This window comes from Lutra lutra, chromosome 13 (genome assembly GCF_902655055.1).
Source record: "Lutra lutra chromosome 13, mLutLut1.2, whole genome shotgun sequence".
NCBI classification, from domain to species: domain Eukaryota; kingdom Metazoa; phylum Chordata; class Mammalia; order Carnivora; family Mustelidae; genus Lutra; species Lutra lutra.
The window spans coordinates 42196629-42215853 of record NC_062290.1 but is presented as its reverse complement, the minus strand read 5'-3'; the positions used below and the strand labels follow the sequence as shown (position 1 = coordinate 42215853).

The 19225-nt window shown below is 38.0% G+C and overlaps 1 protein-coding gene across 5 annotated transcripts in view; it reads left to right on the top strand.

Moving 5' to 3' along the window:
- The window catches only part of PSIP1 (PC4 and SRSF1 interacting protein 1), a 41271-nt gene continuing 22046 nt past the window's right edge, over nucleotides 1–19225 (top strand). For 2 of the 5 annotated variants that reach the window (XM_047699053.1, XM_047699055.1), the window contains exons 1-4: nucleotides 1–154; nucleotides 684–900; nucleotides 4012–4088; nucleotides 17799–17937. In XM_047699053.1, coding sequence (XP_047555009.1) covers nucleotides 829–900; nucleotides 4012–4088; nucleotides 17799–17937 — 288 coding nt within the window. In that variant the 5' untranslated portion in view covers nucleotides 1–154; nucleotides 684–828. The other 3 variants (XM_047699057.1, XM_047699056.1, XM_047699054.1) reach the window with 2 other exon arrangements.

Sequence of the window (19225 nt, the reverse complement as noted above, 5' to 3'; positions counted from 1 at the left end):
GCAGCGCAGCGACGGCGGCGGCAGCGGCGGCGGCGGTTGCGATTCGGAGCCGTTGAGACGCCTCTGCGGCAGCTGGTGGCGCAGGTGGCTTGCGTGGACGCGGGCAGAGGCGGCCGGCCCGCCACCGCAGCCTCACAGCCCGCGGCCCCGGCAGGTGAGCGGGCGGCGGGGACTCGCCCCGCCCCCCCCTCAGTGGCCTCGCTCCTGGCTGTAGCGGGGAAGTGGCCGCGGCCCGCCCGGGAGCAGAGGGGCGGCCCGGGGCTGCGACCGTCGGGAAGCAGGTTGGGGGAGATGTCCGGTGTGGATGGGAGGGGGACGTTCCCCCTTCCTTTGCCATCTTTTTCCCTCTCCCCAGACTCCCTCCCTCTTGGGGCTTAAGCCCGGAGAAAAAAACCAGGAGAAAGATGGGGCGGGAGAAAGGGGAACGGGGGCTGAGAAGCATCTCAGCCTCAGGTGGTGGCGTCTTTTCCGTCGTCGAGCGGTGGACCTGCAGAAGCCTGGAGGGGTAGCTCCCGGGCTGCGGAGGCCGCGCACTCGCGGGGGAGGAGCGGGAGGCGGCTCTCCCCTCACTCTCCCACCCCCACCTCTCGTCGGCCCTCCCTTCCCCCTCCCCCGGGCCTCCCCGTGCGGCCCCTCCCTTCGGGTTTCTGAGCATTAACCGCCCTCGGTGCTCTCCCTCGCAGGCGCTTCGGGACGCCCGGAGGCATCTTCCCCCTCCCGCCGCCCCGGGAGCCTGGGCGCCCGTCCGCCCTCCGCCGGTACCCCCCCGCCGTCCGCACCGCCGCGCCTCCTCCCTGGGCTTCAGACCCCCGGCCTCGCCCCCGAAACATGACTCGCGATTTCAAACCTGGAGACCTCATCTTCGCCAAGATGAAAGGTTATCCTCATTGGCCAGCTCGAGTAAGTGATTTTAGCCTTCGCATTTAGCGGTGCTACCTTCCCCAGGGGCCTACTTTCTACCCTTTCTCTTAATTTTGTTCTCGGGTCCTTTCTCCCCCTCGCTTTCCTTTGGACTCTTTTGTAACCTTTCGTTTTAGCTTTTTGCCCAGGAATCTCCCGTGGAATTGTCAAAATCCAGGTGTTTCTGCTTGAGAGTTTCCCTGTGGGTTTGTTTTTGACAGACTTGGGCAGGTTTTCTTAATAGGAAATAGTTAAACGCGATGCCAGTTAAATGTCCCATTGTAGGTGAAAATAATCAAGGTTGGACTTTGTTTACCGTTTAATGAAGCACTGACATTTTAAAAATTTTGAGTAAAAGGCAGAGTATCAGTGGAGTTTATGCAGACTCTTAGATGTCAAAGATGTGATTAAATTGATTTCATAGGGATTTTTATGTTTTGTAGTTGATGAGACCTTCTGGGTTTGCTTGTTTAATATAGAGATTCAGGACTGGATATTCTTGAAAATTTTACGATAAGTTTTTTGTAAATTTATTTTCATGTTTGTATTCGTTAAGTTTGCCTTATGACCTTGAAGAAGTTGTTTTACCTCTTTGTTTCCCATAGGCGGAAGAGCAGATTGCTAGGTTCACATCTAGTGGTACAGAGGTAATTAAGGCCCAGGATTTTTGTGACATTTAAAGAATTGAGACTAATACCTAAATGCCATTTTCAGAAAAAGAGGTCTTTTTGTTAGCTTATGGTAGGACTCAGGTTCTAAGATCATGATAGAACCAAAAAACTGTTGAGATCTATTAGATTTCTATAGAATGCTCAATATTTTTTTTTAAATATAAACTTGATATTATTAAGTTGTAATTTCCACCAGTTTATTCTTCTTTGAGGGGTGTATTTCTTAAAAGACAGTTAAATCCTGTATTTTTAATTATGTCAGCTGGGAGAAAGCATACTCATTGGTTACAGAGAATCATGTAGTATGTTTGCTGATTGCTGTCCAAGTATAAAATGTTTACTGTTCTCTTGGTTTTTCCCATCCAGTTCTTGCTTGCAGGTTTCCTTCCTAAACCTGGAAAGATCCTCCCCTCCCCACAGTCTATCAAGTCTGCCTTTTCACTGGAGTCTTATCTTGAACAATCCTTATTCATAATTCTTATCTATATATTTGACATTCTAATCTGTTTCCTTTGTGATGACATTTTAAACTCTTAGGTGTGTGCTTTGATTTCCAAATAGATTATAAGATTTTTTTTCTTAAATTGTAAGCTTCTTGAGGGCAATAGACATAAACTGAATTTCTTCATGTGCTCCACAGTCCTTAGTATGCAATCATGTACCTATTAAACACTCTTTCTTGTCTGAATAGAGGAGAGGGAAGTTGGGCAGGTTTAAGGCCCCTCCAAGATACTTTTTTTTTTCCAATGATTTTAACATCCTTGTTTATTTTGACATGTTATAAAATCTGAGGTTATAGGGTATATCTGTATTCACATTTCGATGCTACATTACATTTATGAGCCAAATGAAAATGTTTGAAAAGTTACCTACTTTTCTTTCAAATTGTCTTCTCCACATGCTTCATTGTGTTAGGTGATTAAGAGCTGCTACTGCTAAAAGCAGAATAAGTAGCCTTAGGAGGGCCAGAATTTTCCTTCGTTAATAAGTTCTATATTCAACAAGGTCACTTGATTGGAATGGGAAATTTTTGTTTCTTTTCTCCTTTTTTTCTTTACAGGCAGCTGATTTTGGTTTGATACTGTCTGTGTCCGAGAATTATGTTCCTTTTTCTGTCATCTCTAGTCTTAACAAATTATGTCTTTGCTTTAGAGAGATTAGGGTATTTATTATCGTCTGTGAAGATGACAGTTGTCCATATTTTGATTTTAATGTTTTGTGTCTCTATATTTCAAACTACTTTAAGTTTTCTTTTAAGTTTTGCATGTTCTTATAATCCTGCATCAGTAATAACTTTCTACAGTCAACTTTTTAAAAATTGCCTAATGCTTATTAAACTCCATAGGTAGTGCACATTTAAAACTGTTGGCTAGTAGAAGGAAGCGTATGAACTGAAAGTTGACAGAAAGTATCCCTTAAGGGCTCTAAGGACTTTGTATATAAGTATAATGATGGTATAGGTGAGGAAATTAAAGTCCCTAAGAGTGTTAGTTGATAATGTTGATGTCTGAAACCTTCAGACTGCATAACAATCAAATCACTTTTACCATCTTTTTTTTCAACATGGTTATGCATATAGAGCATAGTAGGTCCTCAGATGGTCTGCTTCCTTCTTAACAAAGCTAATTGATTTTTTAAAATGTCTTTGAAATTAGGAAGGTTGTGACACAGAAATGTTATTAGGAAGTTAAGTAATGAAAAAATTGAAATGTTAAATTCTGACTTGATATTACTGCCTGATGGCTTTACCTTTGAGGTCTGCTTCTCCTTTATTCTTAAGAGAAAGTAACAAATATAACAGATATGTTAGACATGATAGTGCCTGATACTTTCTTCATTACTTGATTAGAATGATTGACAAATGAAAAAGGAACAGAACTTCATCTGATTTAGCCATGTAGGTGCAAGATCTTTCTAGAACGTGTGTTTCAAACTTAGGAAATACTGCTTGTAACTTTCATTTGTGTCTGCTTTTACGTTACTCTGATACTTGTATAGCCTCCCTGCAGAAATACCATTTAGGATTTTTGAATGGGTTTGGGCTCCCTTATCTGAAATACTCCGGGTCAGATATATTTAAAAATTCAGAATTTGAGGTATCTGTGGTACATAATGGTATATATTTTGCTCCTGGTAGGCTTCTAGAATGGCACATGTAATCTAACAGTATTTTTGCAGAGAAGCATCAGTATAAACACTGGTGGATAAAAGAAATGACGAAATACCTTCATTGTCAGTCCAGGTTTTGCCATGAAATGAGTTTTGAGAAATATTTTGGGTTTTAGAACTTCTTGGGTTTCAGAACTGAGAGAGGGATTATGACCTACAGAACTGGTTTACTTTTATCAGATCCTTTTTGGAAGTCTTGTTCTTACTTTATTCTGGTGTGTTGAGGTGTGTGTGATTTAAAAGATGTTAATTTTTCTGATCTTTCTTTTAGGTAGATGAAGTTCCTGATGGAGCTGTAAAACCACCCACAAACAAACTACCCATTTTCTTTTTTGGAACTCATGAGACGTAAGTCCTTTTAGCTCTAAAGGCAAATCAGAGTTAATTTAGGAGGGTCATTTAGCATAAAATGAAAAACAAGTAGAGATTACCTCACAGAGAAAATAAGAGTAGTAATAGGAAACTTTAAGATCATCTTTGAATTTTGGAAAAAGTCTTCAAGTTTCCCTTTTAAAATATATTTTTAGGGCAGAAAAATTAGATGCTGCAGGTTTAACTTTCATTGGAATAGATGTTTCCTTAATTATAAAAAGAGGATGTATGTGGATCCTCTCAGCAACCAGAAGAATGACTGATAGATGAAAGTATATAAAAGTTCTTAACAGGGCATTTGGTAATGATATTTAGTATACTAAATGCTTTTCATGAGAACAGCCTAGCACCTTGTTCTAGGCTTTGGTGATATTAACCACAGAAATGGTGTATTATGGTAAGAGTGAGAAGAAGTCTGGATAGTTCTCTCATGTGTATTTCTGCAGTCCTGAGAACCATTGCCACTGCTCTGCTGCCCCTGGTGGATATGGGGGCAGAGGACCAATTTGGTAGAGCAAATTAATTTTTCAAAAATTGCAACCAAATGTTGTTGAGCTGATACTTCTAGGTGCATAGGACTACTTCAAGGCTTGTTTCATTGATTTTGGTGTGTGATATCCTACATACCTATAATTTAACAGGCTTAGAAGTACTGTTTATGTAATTCTGCTGACTCTGGACTTGAAGTTTAAAATTTGCAATAATTTTGCTAAAGTAGGCTTGTTTACTTTGGACCAGGAGAAACAAAGTTGTTGATATAGCTAATTAGAATTATGTGTTCCTAACAGTATCTACAATGGCAACATTTGGTTTAGTGTTGCTTAGCTACCTTAGGAACTTTCACATAATTTCTTTCAACAGCTTTATTGAGATGAAGTTTACATAGTAAAGTTTCACTTGTTTAAAGTATGTAATTCAGTGGGTTTTAGTACATTTATTTTCTTTTTTTTTAAAGATCTTATTTATTTGACAGAGAAAGAGAGATCACAAGTAGGCAGAGCAGCAGCAGAGAGAGAGGGGGAAGTAGGCTCCTCGGTGAGCAGAGAGCCTGAGGCGGGGCTCGATCCCAGGACCCCAAGATCATGACCCGAGCTGAAGGCAGAGGCTTAACCCACTGAGCCACCCAGGCCTCCCTGTACATTTATTTTCATGTCCATTAGCAGTTTTATTTTCCATTTCCTCCTTCCAAGAATTAAGACAACCATTCTGTAGATTTGCCAATTCTGGACATGTCATATTAACGGTATTATATAGTGTTGCATAATTATTATTATTATTATTTTTAAAGATTTTATTTATTTATTTGACAGACAGAAATCACAAGTAGGCAGAGAGGCAGGCAGAGAGAGAGGAGGAAGCAGGCTCCCTGCCGAGCAGAGAGCCCGATGCGGGGCTCGATCCCAGGACTCTGGGATCATGACCTGAGCCGTAGGCAGAGGCTTTAACCCACTGAGCCACCCAGGCGCCCCAATTATTATTTTTTTTAATGCAGTTTTGAGACTAGAATTGGATCTGCCTTCATAATTACTTTGAGTCAGGTTTAGGTATATCCTAAACATAAAAACTTAAGTTTTGTAAGAAATGATTAATTTCTCACTCAATAGGGTAATCTACCATTTAAAATATTCACATAAATTTAATAGGAAAAGGTATCTTTTGATGAAAAATTTGTATACTTGGTATTGGAGTAGTAACTTAAGTGTGGTAATAGGTCAAGCTGCACCAGCATCACATGGGAATTTTAAACATGCAAATTCTTGGACCCCCCCCCCACAACTACTGTATCAGAAACTGGGGTGTGGGGCCCAGTAATCTGTTTTAACAAGCCTTCTGGATGATTCCGATGCATGTGAAGTTTGGAAACACTGTAGTAATGTGAGTAGACATTCCTTAGAATTTTTCAGTTTTATAAGTTTAGAATTCTTTAAATGTGATTTTTCTGAAATGGGACAGATTTTATATACTTTCATATGTGGCCTTATATATAGCTTCACAGGACACATAGTTTATTTTTATATTATGTTTAGGGGAATGACTATACCTCCCCCCCAGCATTTAAAAATTTTTTTAAAGATTTTTTACATTGTAAATATCTGTAAATTTTGAAACAACACCAAATAACCAAATTTTCATTGTTTGGTTACTAACAAAAAGTTGTTCTGAATGATTAATGATTAATGAAGACAATTATTAATATTCAAGTAATTGGAATATGTCCCTGGATTTAGAATATAACTTTAGAAGTAAGCTAATACTGAATTTTCATTTCAATATGCGACATTTTGTGCTTTAGTATTAACATAAGTATACCATTTATCTTTGGAAAGGCAGGGCTACTGTACCTCCATTGGTCTGGTGACTTAACTTTTTTTGTATTTAAGGTTAATTTTTAGAGACTAGGTCTCTGATGATTTGTCTTGCTGCATCCCACCCCCTAAATTGGGATGGTGGTTATTGGGAACCTTTCAGTGTGGATTTTGCATAATAAATGAGAGTATATTCTATAAGCTCTCTATAGCCTATAGTTAGGGATATGGGAAGGGAAGACCATGGGAGAAGAAATGGCAATTTGGAAAACTATACTTATTTGTAACTGATTTATAGATTAAGATTTTTTAAAGATATTTTTAAAATGTGAATTTAGTGCAGAACCATTTTAGAGCTTCATTCATTCTTGCTCTAATGTAGAAACTTTGGTTTTTCTTAGCATTTTATGACATTCACAGTAAATTCATCTAGCAGTCGAGTTTTTAATATTAGACAATAATGAGCCCTTAGTATACCAACTGTGACCATCTGCTAAGTATCTTAAAACTAACATTCAAGACAGATTCTTAGTAAATGAGACTAACAAGGACCCAGCGCTTTGCTGGAGCCAAGTTGTGGTGTTATCTTTGATTACATGTTATAGTCTCTTCCCTTCCTCCCCATGAGCAGTCAGCTAGCAAGTTTTATTCTTTTCTTTTACAGTGCATTATGATCTGTCCGGTCTTCCCTGTATCCTCCCCTACAGCTTCAGCTCATGCCACAATTACTCTTATAGTGTCCTAACCTGGGCGCCTGGGTGGCTCAGTTGGTTAAGCATCTGCCTTCCCCTGAGGTCATGATCCCAGTGTCCTGGGATGAGTCCACATTGGGCTCCCGCCCAGAGGGGATTCTACTTCTCTCTCTCCTCTGCCCCTCCTCCTGTTCATGCTGTCTCTCTCTCTCTTTCTCAAATAAATAAAATCTTTAAAAAGATTGTCATATCATGTCATTTCCCTGTCCAGAAATCTTCAGTGACTTCCTAATTAACACTACCAACATACAACTCCCACAATTTATCTATAAATGCTGTGTATTAAGAACTGTATGAATTAGCCTATGCTTACCTCTCCAACCTCATCACATTTTGTTCACTGTTACATAATCTACTTTCTCTTGTCTAAGGTCCGTCCTTATTTTTTTCTTTTTTGGGAAACGCCTTCTGATTTTTCAAAGTCATTTAGATCTTAGCTCATGCCGTCTTTTTCATACTTATTTTCTTCATTGCTATGATGACAAATTTTTTTTTTCCTTTACCCACAAGTGAAGAGCTTGGAGAGCAGGGACATTTGTCTATCTTGTCATCATTTACTTAAGTGGCTGGTGCGTAGTAGCTGTTAAGTAGATATTTGGTGATAAAATCATTTGTTGATTATGAATTTGCTGTCCATTAACCAACACTTATATAGTATTTAAGAAAACTAGATCAGAAGACAGTTTATGAATTCTGACTGCCATTTACCTGCTACATGACTTTGGACAGGTACTTAGCCTTCTGTCCTTTTATTTGTAAAATGGGAATAATTTACTTCAGAATTTTGGGGTATAAAGATACACTACATGAAAGAAGATATACTACATACTATGCATTTAATAATAAATGCCAGCTACTAAAGATAACGTTAACCTACTATTTTGCAAAGACTAATACTTGTGTTAAATTGTTTGAAATGCAGTTTGAGTTTTGCTAATGGCTATCGCTTACTGAGGAAATACTCTCACAGGTCTATCTCTAAAGTCTAGAAAATTTAAATGAAGATGTTACTTAGTTGAATTTATCTCCTTAACTGATTTTATCGTTATACAAGAATTTGGATCCTCAGTCTAGGAACCTAAAAAATACTTACCACAGGCTGTTTTAAAACCAGCCTGATACATAGTTTGAGGAGTGAAGATGAATCTGGAGGTGGCGGTTTTTTGCAACCTGTCCATGACAAAGGAGTAAAGAAACGAAATCGTAGGGTGGGTTTTTATTTTCTTTGCTTGTTCTTCTATGCAGCTTCTGTACTCTAGCCATAACTAACTGCACGTGTTGGTGTGGGCCCTATACTGTTTATTTATCTCTATACCAGCAGGCTTATGGCACACAGATAGAGATTTAGTTGTCTCTTGAATTGTTGGCTGTTACAAAGAACGCATGCTGGGACGCCTGCGTTGCTCAATCAGTTGAGCAGCTGCCTTCAGCTCAGGTCATGATCCCAGGGTGCTGGGATCGAGACCTGCATTGGTTTCCCTGCTCGGTGGGGAGCCTGCTTCTCCCTCTGCCTGCTCTGCTTGCTCTGTCTTCCGCTCCCCTGGCATGTGCTTATTTTCTCTCTTTCTCTGACAAATAAAACATTTAAAAATCATATAAGAGGGGCGCCTGGATGGCTCAGTCGTTAAGCATCTGCCTTTGGCTCAGATCATGATCCCAGGGTCCTGGGATCGAGCCCCACATTGGGCTCCCTGCTCATTGAGGAGTCTGGTCTCCCTTCCCCCACCCCACTTGCTTCCCTCTCTCACCATCTCTTTCTCTCAATTAAATAAAATCTTAAAAAAAAAAAAAACAAATAAATGCATGCTGTTATAAAAACTAGTTATAGGGGCGCCTGGGTGACTCAGTCGTTTAAGCATTAGCCTTTGGCCAGATGATGATCCCAGGACCGTAGGATCAAGCCCAATGTCAGGCTCTGCTTGTGGGGACCCTGCTTCTACCTGCTACTCTGCCTGCTTATGCTCATGCACACATGCTCTCTCTGTGAGATAAATAGATAAAATCTTTAAAAAAATAGAAGCCTAGTTATAAAACAGTATATTTCATATTTTGTGATTTAATAATAATGGAGGAATGAAGCAGCAAGTTAGAATCGGTGTTTCCAGAAATAGGGCTGTTTAGTAGTACTGCTTGGCAACAGTTAAATGAGTTTTGAGCTTTGTATCTTCAGCTCTGGTAAGCTTTCTGGTTTTTTACATATGACCTCTGGTTTGCCTTAAAGATGGAGAGCCCCAGGTGTGTGATAATTGAGCTTTGGTGAGGGATCCGTCTGTTCAGACCCTTGAACAACGTGGGTTTGAACTGCGCAAATCTGTTATGTGGACTTTTTATAGTATTTGTGAATGTATTTTTTCTTTATGACTTTTTAAATAATGTTTCATTTTTCCTAACTTTATTGTAAGAATACAATATATAATACATGTAACATAAAATATGTGTTGATTGATTTATCAGTAAGGCTTCTGGTCAACAGTAGGCTATTAGTAGTTATGTTTAGGGGGAGACAAAGTTACTTGTGGATTTTTGACTGAATGAAGGGGGTCAGCACCCCAAACCTCCCATGTTGTTCAAGGGCCAGCTGTTAATGATTTGCTATTTTCTTTTTTTTAAGATTTTATTTCTTTGTTTTACAGAGAGACCCTGAGAGAGGGAGCATAAGCAGAGGGAGTGGGAGGGGGAGAAGCAAGCTTTCTGCTGAGCAGGGAGCCCAACATAGGGCTCCATCCCAGAACTCCGGGATTATGACCTGTGCCAGAGGCAGACCTTAATGTCTGAGCCACCCAGGCCCCCCAATTTGCTGTTTTATTTTATTTTATTTATTAGCGTGCATGAGAGGAGAGAGGTCAGAGGGAGAAGCAGACTCCCTGCCAAGCAGGGACTCGATCCCAGGACCCCAGAATCATGACCTGAACCAAAGGCAGTTCCTAAACCAACTGAGCCACCCAGGCACCCCAATTTGCTATTTTCTTAGGACATTTTACATTAGCCTTGATTCTTAAGGGCAAGGACATTGGTATTTAAAGTCAGAGTTCATATATATAGGAATATGGTATCAGTATTTTAGTAGGTGTTTCAAAGACTTATAAAGGAAACCCTGAAACCCTCTTAAGGAAGATTGTACAAAGTTGAGGCTCTGCTGTTTAATAGCTAGATGATCTTGCTTGAATGAGTTAATCCTTCTTCTGGTCTTCAGTTTTCTAATCTTTAAAATGAGGATTTTAGTGATACCTAAGTTCCTTTTCACCTCTGGAATTTGATGGGTAACTCTGAATTAACATGTATCATTTCATTGTTAAAATTTTAAAAAGTTTCCTATAAAGGAAAGAAGTCACTTTTATTCCTGTTTTTTAGAAATGACCACCAAACATGTTAATGTTTTGATGTATTTTCTTTGAGATCTGTAGGTCATTTTATTTTTTTAAAATCTCAATTTTGAAACCTTTTATTTATTTTTGGTATGCCGTTTTAAAATGGGCTGCTTTGAAGAATGAATCAGCCATAGCCACATCAGGTTGTGCCCGTGGGGACTCGTGATGGCTGTCTAAACGATAATTTCAATCCTCTTCATCAGACCTGTGGGATTGCATCCCCATGGAGAATCCTGTGTATGTGTGGGGGGGTGCATGGACATGTACTTTTATTTATTTTTTTAATTAAAATATAGTAGACATATATACTGTTGTGTAAGTTTGCAGTGCCTGGCTGGCTCAGTTGGTTGAGTGTCTGACTCTTGATTTTGGCTCAGATTATCAGGGTCCTGAGATAGACCCCCATGTTAGGCTGTGGAGCTCAGCACGGAGTTTGCTTGTCCCTCTCCCTCTGCTGCTCCCCCTACGAATGCCTGCTCACTCCCTCTCTTTCTCAATAAATAAAATCATTAAAAAATGTATAAATTTAAGGTGTACATATTGATTTGATACATTTCCACATTGCAATATGATAACCACCATGATCTGATACATTTCTGTATTGCAGTACGATTACCACTAGAGCAATAGCTAACACCTCCATCGTGTTCCATAATTATCTTTTCTTCTATTATAGTGAGAATGTGGGAGGATTCTTCTTTTTTCCTCCATGGTTTTTTGAGTCTGATTAAGGGGTTTCTTAGTCTTGAGCATATTCCTTGACCCAGCAATTCTACTGAGAATACGTTATGAAGATAGGTGCAAAGATTGAGCAGTATTTTTTATGGCTGCATTATTTTTATAATAGAAAATATGTTACAGAAAGTAGTCCAACAATAGGCAGTCTGTTTTGAGATAGCCATTCAGTGAAATAATATGTAGCTGTTAGTAGTTATTACCATGAAGACATGTTCATTTTAATTTGAAAAAGTATGGATGAGTATGTAGTACATACATCTAACTTATGTATTAGTACATATACATACAACTAAAAAGCAGACTGAAACGGGCTGTCTATAGTTGGTAAAATTATGAATCATTTTTGTTTTCTTTGGTAGGAGAGGTACTCACTAAAGAATATTTTCAACAGCTTTATTGAGATAAAATGCATATATCCTACAATTCATCCATTTAAAGTGTACAATTCGATACATAGTATATCCAAGAGAGTGGTGCAGCCATTAGCACATTTTTAAAAAAAATATTTTATTTATTTATTTGACAGAGAGAGATCACAAGTAGATGGAGAGGCAGGCAGAGAGAGAGAGAGAGGGAAGCAGGATCCCTGCTGAGCAGAGAGCCCGATGTGGGACTCGATCCCAGGACCCTGAGATAATGACCTGAGCTGAAGGCAGCAGCTTAACCCACTGAGCCACCCAGGTGCCCCATTAGCACAATTTTAAAACATTTCCATCGTGCCAAAAAGAAACCCTCTGCCCCTTAGCAGATACTTCATTTTTCTGAAGTTCTGTCTCCTGTCTTACCATGGCTGTCACTAATATGCTTGCTTGTTCTGAGCATTTCATGTAAATGGAACTGTATAACATGTGGTGTTTAATGACTGGCTTTTTTCATTTATGATGTTTTCAAGGCTAATCTGTATCGTATTATGTGATAGTTCTTTGTTACTTTTTATTGCCAAATACTCCATTGTATTAATCTACCATATTTTATTTATCCATTGTATAGACATTTGGATTGTTTCTACTTTTGGCTGTTATGAATACAAGTTTTGTGTGTACCAGTTTTTGCAGGGACACATTTTTACTTCTATAGGAGTGGAATTCCTGGGTCAAATGATAACTTTATGTTTAATCCTTTCAGGAATTGCCAGACTATTGTCAAATCAGCCACGCATCATTTTAATATTCCTACCAGCAATGTATGAGGATTTTAATTTATCAGTATCTTTACCAAGATGCGTTATGTCTTTTTTGTTATAGCTATCCTAGTGGGTGTGAAGGTAGTATCTTGTGGTCTTGATTTACACTTTACTGATGATTAATGATATTGAGCATCTCTTTAAATTTTAGTATATTGATAGAGATGCAAATTAAGTATGACTTATGCAGTTGACCCTTGAACTGCATGGGCGTTAGAGGCACTGACCCTCCATGTGGTGGAAAATCTGCAAGTGACTTTTGACTTCCCAAAAATATAACTACTAATAGCCTACTGTTGACTGGAAACCTTACTGATAATATAGTTAATTAGCACATATCTTGTATGGTATATGTATCATATACTGTGTTCTTACAATAAAGTAAGCTAGAGAAAATGAAATTAAAATTATAAGGAAGAGAAAATACATTTACAATGCTATTAAAAAAATCCCCGTCATAAGTGGACCTGCACTGTTCAAACTGTTTTGTTCAAGATTCTGCTATACTGTGAACATAATGAATAGTAAAAATAAAGTGGAGCATGAAATCTGAATTTAGAGGAGGATGGAGGGGCGGAATTTTTAAAAAACCTATTCAGCAGGGGTGTCTGGGTGGCTCAGTCGTTAGACTTTCTGCCCTTGGCTCAGGTCATGATCCTGGTATCCTGGGATCGAGCCCCACGTCAGCTACCTGAGCAGGGAGCCTGCTTCTTCCTCTCCAGCTTCCCCATTCTTGTGCTCCCTCTCTAGCTGTCTCTATCAAATAAATAAAATATTATAAAAAAAAGTCCTATTCAGCAAAAGTAAGAATAATAGGTATCCAAGCATAATCAAAAGTTATTTGTAAAACAAGATGTGAATAAGACCAAATATAAAGATTACATTATATGACTAGAATTCTGTTAAGACTTTCAGATTGGAAAAAATCTTTCAGATTGGAAAAAATCTTTCAGATTGGATTAATAATCTAGCTGTGTCTGGGATGCTTGGGTGGCTCAGTCAGTTAAGCTGCTGCCTTTGGCTCAGGTCATGATTCCAGAGTCCTGGGATTGAGTCCCGCATTGGGCTGCTTGCTCGGCAGGGAGCCTGCTTCTCCCTCTGCCTGCCTGCCACTCTGCCTGCTTGTGCATGCGCTCTCTCACTCTGACAAATAAATAAATAAAATCTTAAAAAAAAATCTAGCCGTGTCTAACTTTGTGAGACAAATCTCAAATTAGACATAACCAAGTAATGATATAATCATAAAGAAAGCAAGAGTAGCAGTATTGGTTTCTAATAAAAATAGAATTTTAAGGTCAAAGCATGAAGAGGAGAGGAGGGTACAGGCCCAGTATGCATGAAGTTTGGTTACCATGTTTTAGTTAAATTTTAACACCAGTCCCCCAATAACATGGTTCAAAATTTCACATACCCTAGAATATTAACTGTAATTGCATAAACCACAAAATTTGCTGCTAACTGTTCAGTCCACAAGTCAAAATGTAAGTAACAGATGCATAGCATGTCACTTTTTTCAAAGGCTCTTGGTGATTGGTCAGTGTGCATCTGTTTTTCAAATCCTACATAGATGAGAGTGTAGTAGTGGTATTGAATGGTTATCTCAGTGATATACCCATTCAGGTTACATTTAAAAAAAAATATAGGGAATTGACCAGAAAAGGTGAAAGTGCAGCAAAGAAACAATAACACTAGAAGTGAAATTTGAACCGAATGTAAGTGGAGTTACAGAATAAAAAACTAACCTTCAAATGTAGACATGCTGCATTTGGAGAGACTGTGTGTGCAGCCAGAGGAACTTAGTGAAGGCAAGCTTAGCAACATAAATGAGGAAAGTGGTTGTAATAAAAAGGATGAAGATGTCTCAGAGGAAGTGATGCCAACAAAAAACACTAGACATATTTCACAACATTGGAAGTGCAAAGGATAAAATGTTGGAAGCTGATCAGACTTAGAAAGGAATATGACAATTCGCCAAGGCATAGAAAATATGCTCACTCCATATATAAGTTATATGATCAGAAGAAGGTAAGAACTGTTCAAACTATTCTTCCTGAGTTATTTTTTTTTTCACAAAGAAAAACACTTCAATCAATGTTTATAATGTTTTAAATTACAATGTACTAAATAGGTATTTTATTATTTTTTCATGTCTTATTGCTCTCAAAATAATAGTTTTGACAATTTTAAATTATGGAATGATCATAATTTTTCCCCTGTTAATTAAGATTGCCTTGCTTTGTCTATTTTTAAGTTTTATTTATGTGTGTGAGTGGGGGGAGGGGCAGAGAGAGAACCTTCAAGCAGATTCCCTGCTGAGTGTGGAGCCTGACAAGAGGGCTCAATCTCAGGACCCTAAGATCATGACCTGTCATGACCTGAACTGAAACCGAGAGTTAGACACCTAACCGACTGAGCCACCAGGTGCCCCTTTACAGGGTCATTGTTTTTTGTTTTTTGTTTTTTCAGGGTCATTTTTATAGTCTCATGCTGCCATGCAAAGTAAGGACTGTCTGTTTTAAGGAGAGAGGAATAACCCACATAAAGTGAACTCTCAAACCTTTATACACCAAATAACATTGTGGTAGAATCAGTCTTCTCTTGTTCTTTGTTTTTTTTGTTTTGTTTTGTTTTTTTTTATTTATCTGTCAGAGTGAGCCGAGCACAGTGGGGAAGCAGCAGGCAGAGGGAGAAGCAGGCTCCCCACTGAACCAGGAGCCTGACATGGGACCAGTCCCAAGACTCTAGGATCATGACCCTCACCAAAGGCAGATGCTTAACTAACAGAGCCACCTAGGCAACCCCAGTCTTCTCTTTTGAATAGCTTTTAGGTTTAAAGTCATATCTAAAAATGCCCTGTGTTTGAAGTTTTAAAACACTCTTCTATAATTTTATTAAGTATTTAAGATCCCTTCCACTTTTGGAAGTTCTTGATGCCACCAGTTTTGAGCCCATCGGGCATTTTGAACTGGAAGGGATAGTGCTGTGTTTGTACGTTGCTGCTTAGAATCCAGCCTTTTTTCAGTTTTCTTTCCAGCTTCTAGGTCTCTGATGGTATTGTGTTTCTTGTCATCTTCAGCCTTCTAAGTTGTTCTTGTGAGGTTTTGTAAGAGACTTTGTGTTGAATAGCTTTGTTCTAACTAGAATTATATTTGTTTTTGATGGATATTTAACTCAAATTATTTACTTAGAATTTGAGACATTATGTAGGAAGAATTGTTTTACTGTTTTAATTAAATGTGTTAATTTTTCTAATTAGAGATGATGGGTAGGAATGAATGATTCCTAGTAAAAGGCTGAATTTCTGAATCAAATGAGATAATGATGATTTAAATTTACTTTAATCAATGTGCATTTAAAAATACATGTATACAGTGAGAATTCCTAAATTACAGAATTTAAATTATAAAGCTGGCTTTTATATGCACTGGTTACATTTAAATAGAGCTCTGTCTCTATTTTTGTTATTTTTAAAGATTTTATTTATTTATTTATTTATTTGACAGAGTCAGAGAGGGAACACAAGCAGGGGGAGTGGGGGAGGGAGAAGCAAGCTTCTTGCGGAGCAGGGAGCCAGATGAGGGCCTTGATCCCAGGACCCTGCTGAAGGCAGACACTTAACTGAGCCACCCAGGCACCCTCTAAGTCTCTTTTTAATTAAAATTTTATCCTAAAGCCTTCTGAAATACTCTAGAGTGTTAACTGTAATCATTTGGTCCCTAATTCTTTTTTTTTTTTTTTTAATTTTTTTTATTTTTTCAGCATAACAGTATTCATTATTTTTGCACCACACCCAGTGCTCCATGCAATCTGTGCCCTCCACAATACCCACCACCTGGTGCCCCCAACCTCCCACCCCCCACCCCTTCAAAATTCTCAGTGGTCCCTAATTCTTAAAAGAATTTCACCAGATAAGGAACTTGTGATAGATACTTAATTAATAATCCATAATCTTAAATTGAAGTACATTTTAGAGGAGAGGAGTAGTAATCTGCTTTTCCTTTTCCTTTGATGAATACATGTATGTCAAGCAGCATCACCAAAAACTCACAGGCACAGTGCGTCTTCCTTTATAGAACTGACTGATATCTGCAGGACCAGCTGATGTAGGAGATATAAGGGGTCTGTTCTGGAGAATATCTCCCATTACATACAGTTTAGTCTCATCATTCACAGAGTCCATATTTGTGAATTTGCCTGCTCACTAAAAATATACCCAAATCAGTACTCAACGGTGCCTTCATGTGCAAGCAAAACAGCAAAAATTGTGAGTAATTTGATGCACACGTTCCTAGCAGAGGTTGACCAGGGCAGTATTTTGCCTTCTTATTTTTGGTCTTATACTATAAACTGTCCTTTTTGCAGTCCTAGGTAGTGCTATAGTTTTTGCATGTTTGTGCTTTTTTTTGTTGTTGTTATTTTGCAGTTTGTTATGGCCCCCAAATATAGTGCTGAAGTGCTGTTTAGCATTCCTAAGTGCAAGAAGGCAGTTTTGTGCTATATGGAGAAAGTATGTGTTGTATAACTTGCTCACTGTGAGTTCAGTGTGAATGAGTCCCTAACGTATGTTAATGTGTTTTTAAACAGAAACACATGCAAAAAAACAAGATGATATATTGATTGGTTGGTGAAAATGTGACCAGAGGCTCACAAGAACCCTACCCTGTATTTTTTTGGGTGCGGTGGTGTATTATTATTCCCTAATACAGTGTTTGTGGAAACTTTATAGAACATAACTACCACAAATACAAGACTGACTTTAATGAATGTATGAATGAACAAATGACCCAGTTATAACCTCTCATTCCTGCATTGAATAAAGTAAAATTCTTAACACATTTTATTCCAAAAACCTATATATGTGTGTGTGTGTGTGTATACACAGACATATACATATAGTAATATACCTTATTGATAGTGTTTAATGAGTTGTGTATTATAGCAAATTACTTTGAAATAAAATTCTTTTTGGAGTGCATTTAAGTGGATTAATGCAGTTGTGTCACAGTTCTTTTCATTTTGGGGCATTTTTAAAAATTATATACATAAAATTTACCATCTTAACCTTTTTCAAGTGTACAGTTCAGTGGCATTGCAGTCACATTGTGCGACCTGTGCGTTTTTTTAATACAGGACTGGATTCTAGGGGCATGTGATTGAATTTTTAATAAAAGCATTTGAACTTAAATCTAATGAGTTATTTGTGTCTACCTTTCATGTAAGATTTTTTAAATCAATTTTGGGTTAAGAATTGTTTATAATTGCATCATAGCATAGTGCTATTTAAGGAGATATATTTGAGATTACTTTGCACTCACATTTTTCTCCCTCTCTTTTTTTAGTGCTTTTTTAGGCCCAAAGGATATATTTCCTTACTCAGAAAATAAGGAAAAGTACGGCAAACCAAATAAACGAAAAGGCTTTAATGAAGGTTTATGGGAGATAGATAATAATCCGAAAGTGAAATTTTCAAGTCAACAGGTGCGTTATATTACATAAAATTTACTTCAGTATTGTCAGTCTTGAGGAATGATCACTATGCTAGCTGTAGGAAAATAAATACTAAGAGACTTGTGAATTTCAGATTAAATTGTACTTACTTGTGAAGTTGAAGCTTGATCTTTCATATCTGGAGGAAATGATGAAAATAATACCTACCTAGTTAAACAGATCTCAGAAAACTGGGAAATACTCAGTTATTTAAGTTCTGATTGATAGTTTGATGTATCAGTGAATTTAAAGCCATATGTACTATTCTCTTGAATTTGGGTATTATAACTCAAAGGATGTATATTTTTTTTCTTCATTTTAATTTCTAAATTCATAAAATTGTATTAAAATACAAACCTCACATGGGTTAAGTATGTGACAGAAGTTGTTACAGCACAATGCAATTTATACTTAATGTTTTTGGTATCTAGAAGAGCAGCCTTAACCTTCCTTCTTACTGTTTTTCATGTGTTCAGAGGTTTTGTTCATTTCAATTAGACTGAGGTGTAGGGGTACCTGACTGGTAGTCAGTAGAGCATGCAACTTTTGATCTTGGGGTAGTGAGTTCAAGCCCCACATGGGGCGTAGTTTACTTTAAAAAATAAATAAGACTGAGGTAGTAAAAACTAAAGAAAATTTTAGAAACTGTAGAAAATTCTACAACTTAACTACTTTGAAGCCTGTTTTATTTATTTATTTATTTATTTATTTATTTATTTATTTATTTATTTTTACATGTGCCATGCTTTTTCTCACCTTGAAGAACTTTTCAGGTGCTTTTCTCCCTGGAAGATTTAAATCTTATATTGATGCTCCATGGCTGCATTAGATGATCCTAAGTACCTTCATTATCACCCAAAACTTACTTGTTAATCATACCATATCATATTTGCTTCTGTACTTAGCTGCCACAGTTTATTAGCTCCATGAACAAAGAAGTTGTGTGTCGTATATGCCAGTTATATGTGTGGCAGGAATAGGTACTCACTAAATATTGTTGCATGAATGTAAGGCTAGATGGTTTCCCGTCGTTGTTGCCTCAGTTGTATGGTGGGAGTCCAAAGAGACTGAATTCATTATTTCCTGAAGCCAATGATTTGTAATTTCACTTGGATCATGTGTCCTGTGATTGGCCTTTTTCATCCTCCGTATAGCCCAGCAAGGTCACCCTATCCTGTGTTCCTTTGTATCTACTTAATTTTCAGGTAGTTTTTTTACCGTATATGCTTGGGATTTTCCATTCCACAGTGAAATTTTTGGTAGGTTGTGTGTATGAAAC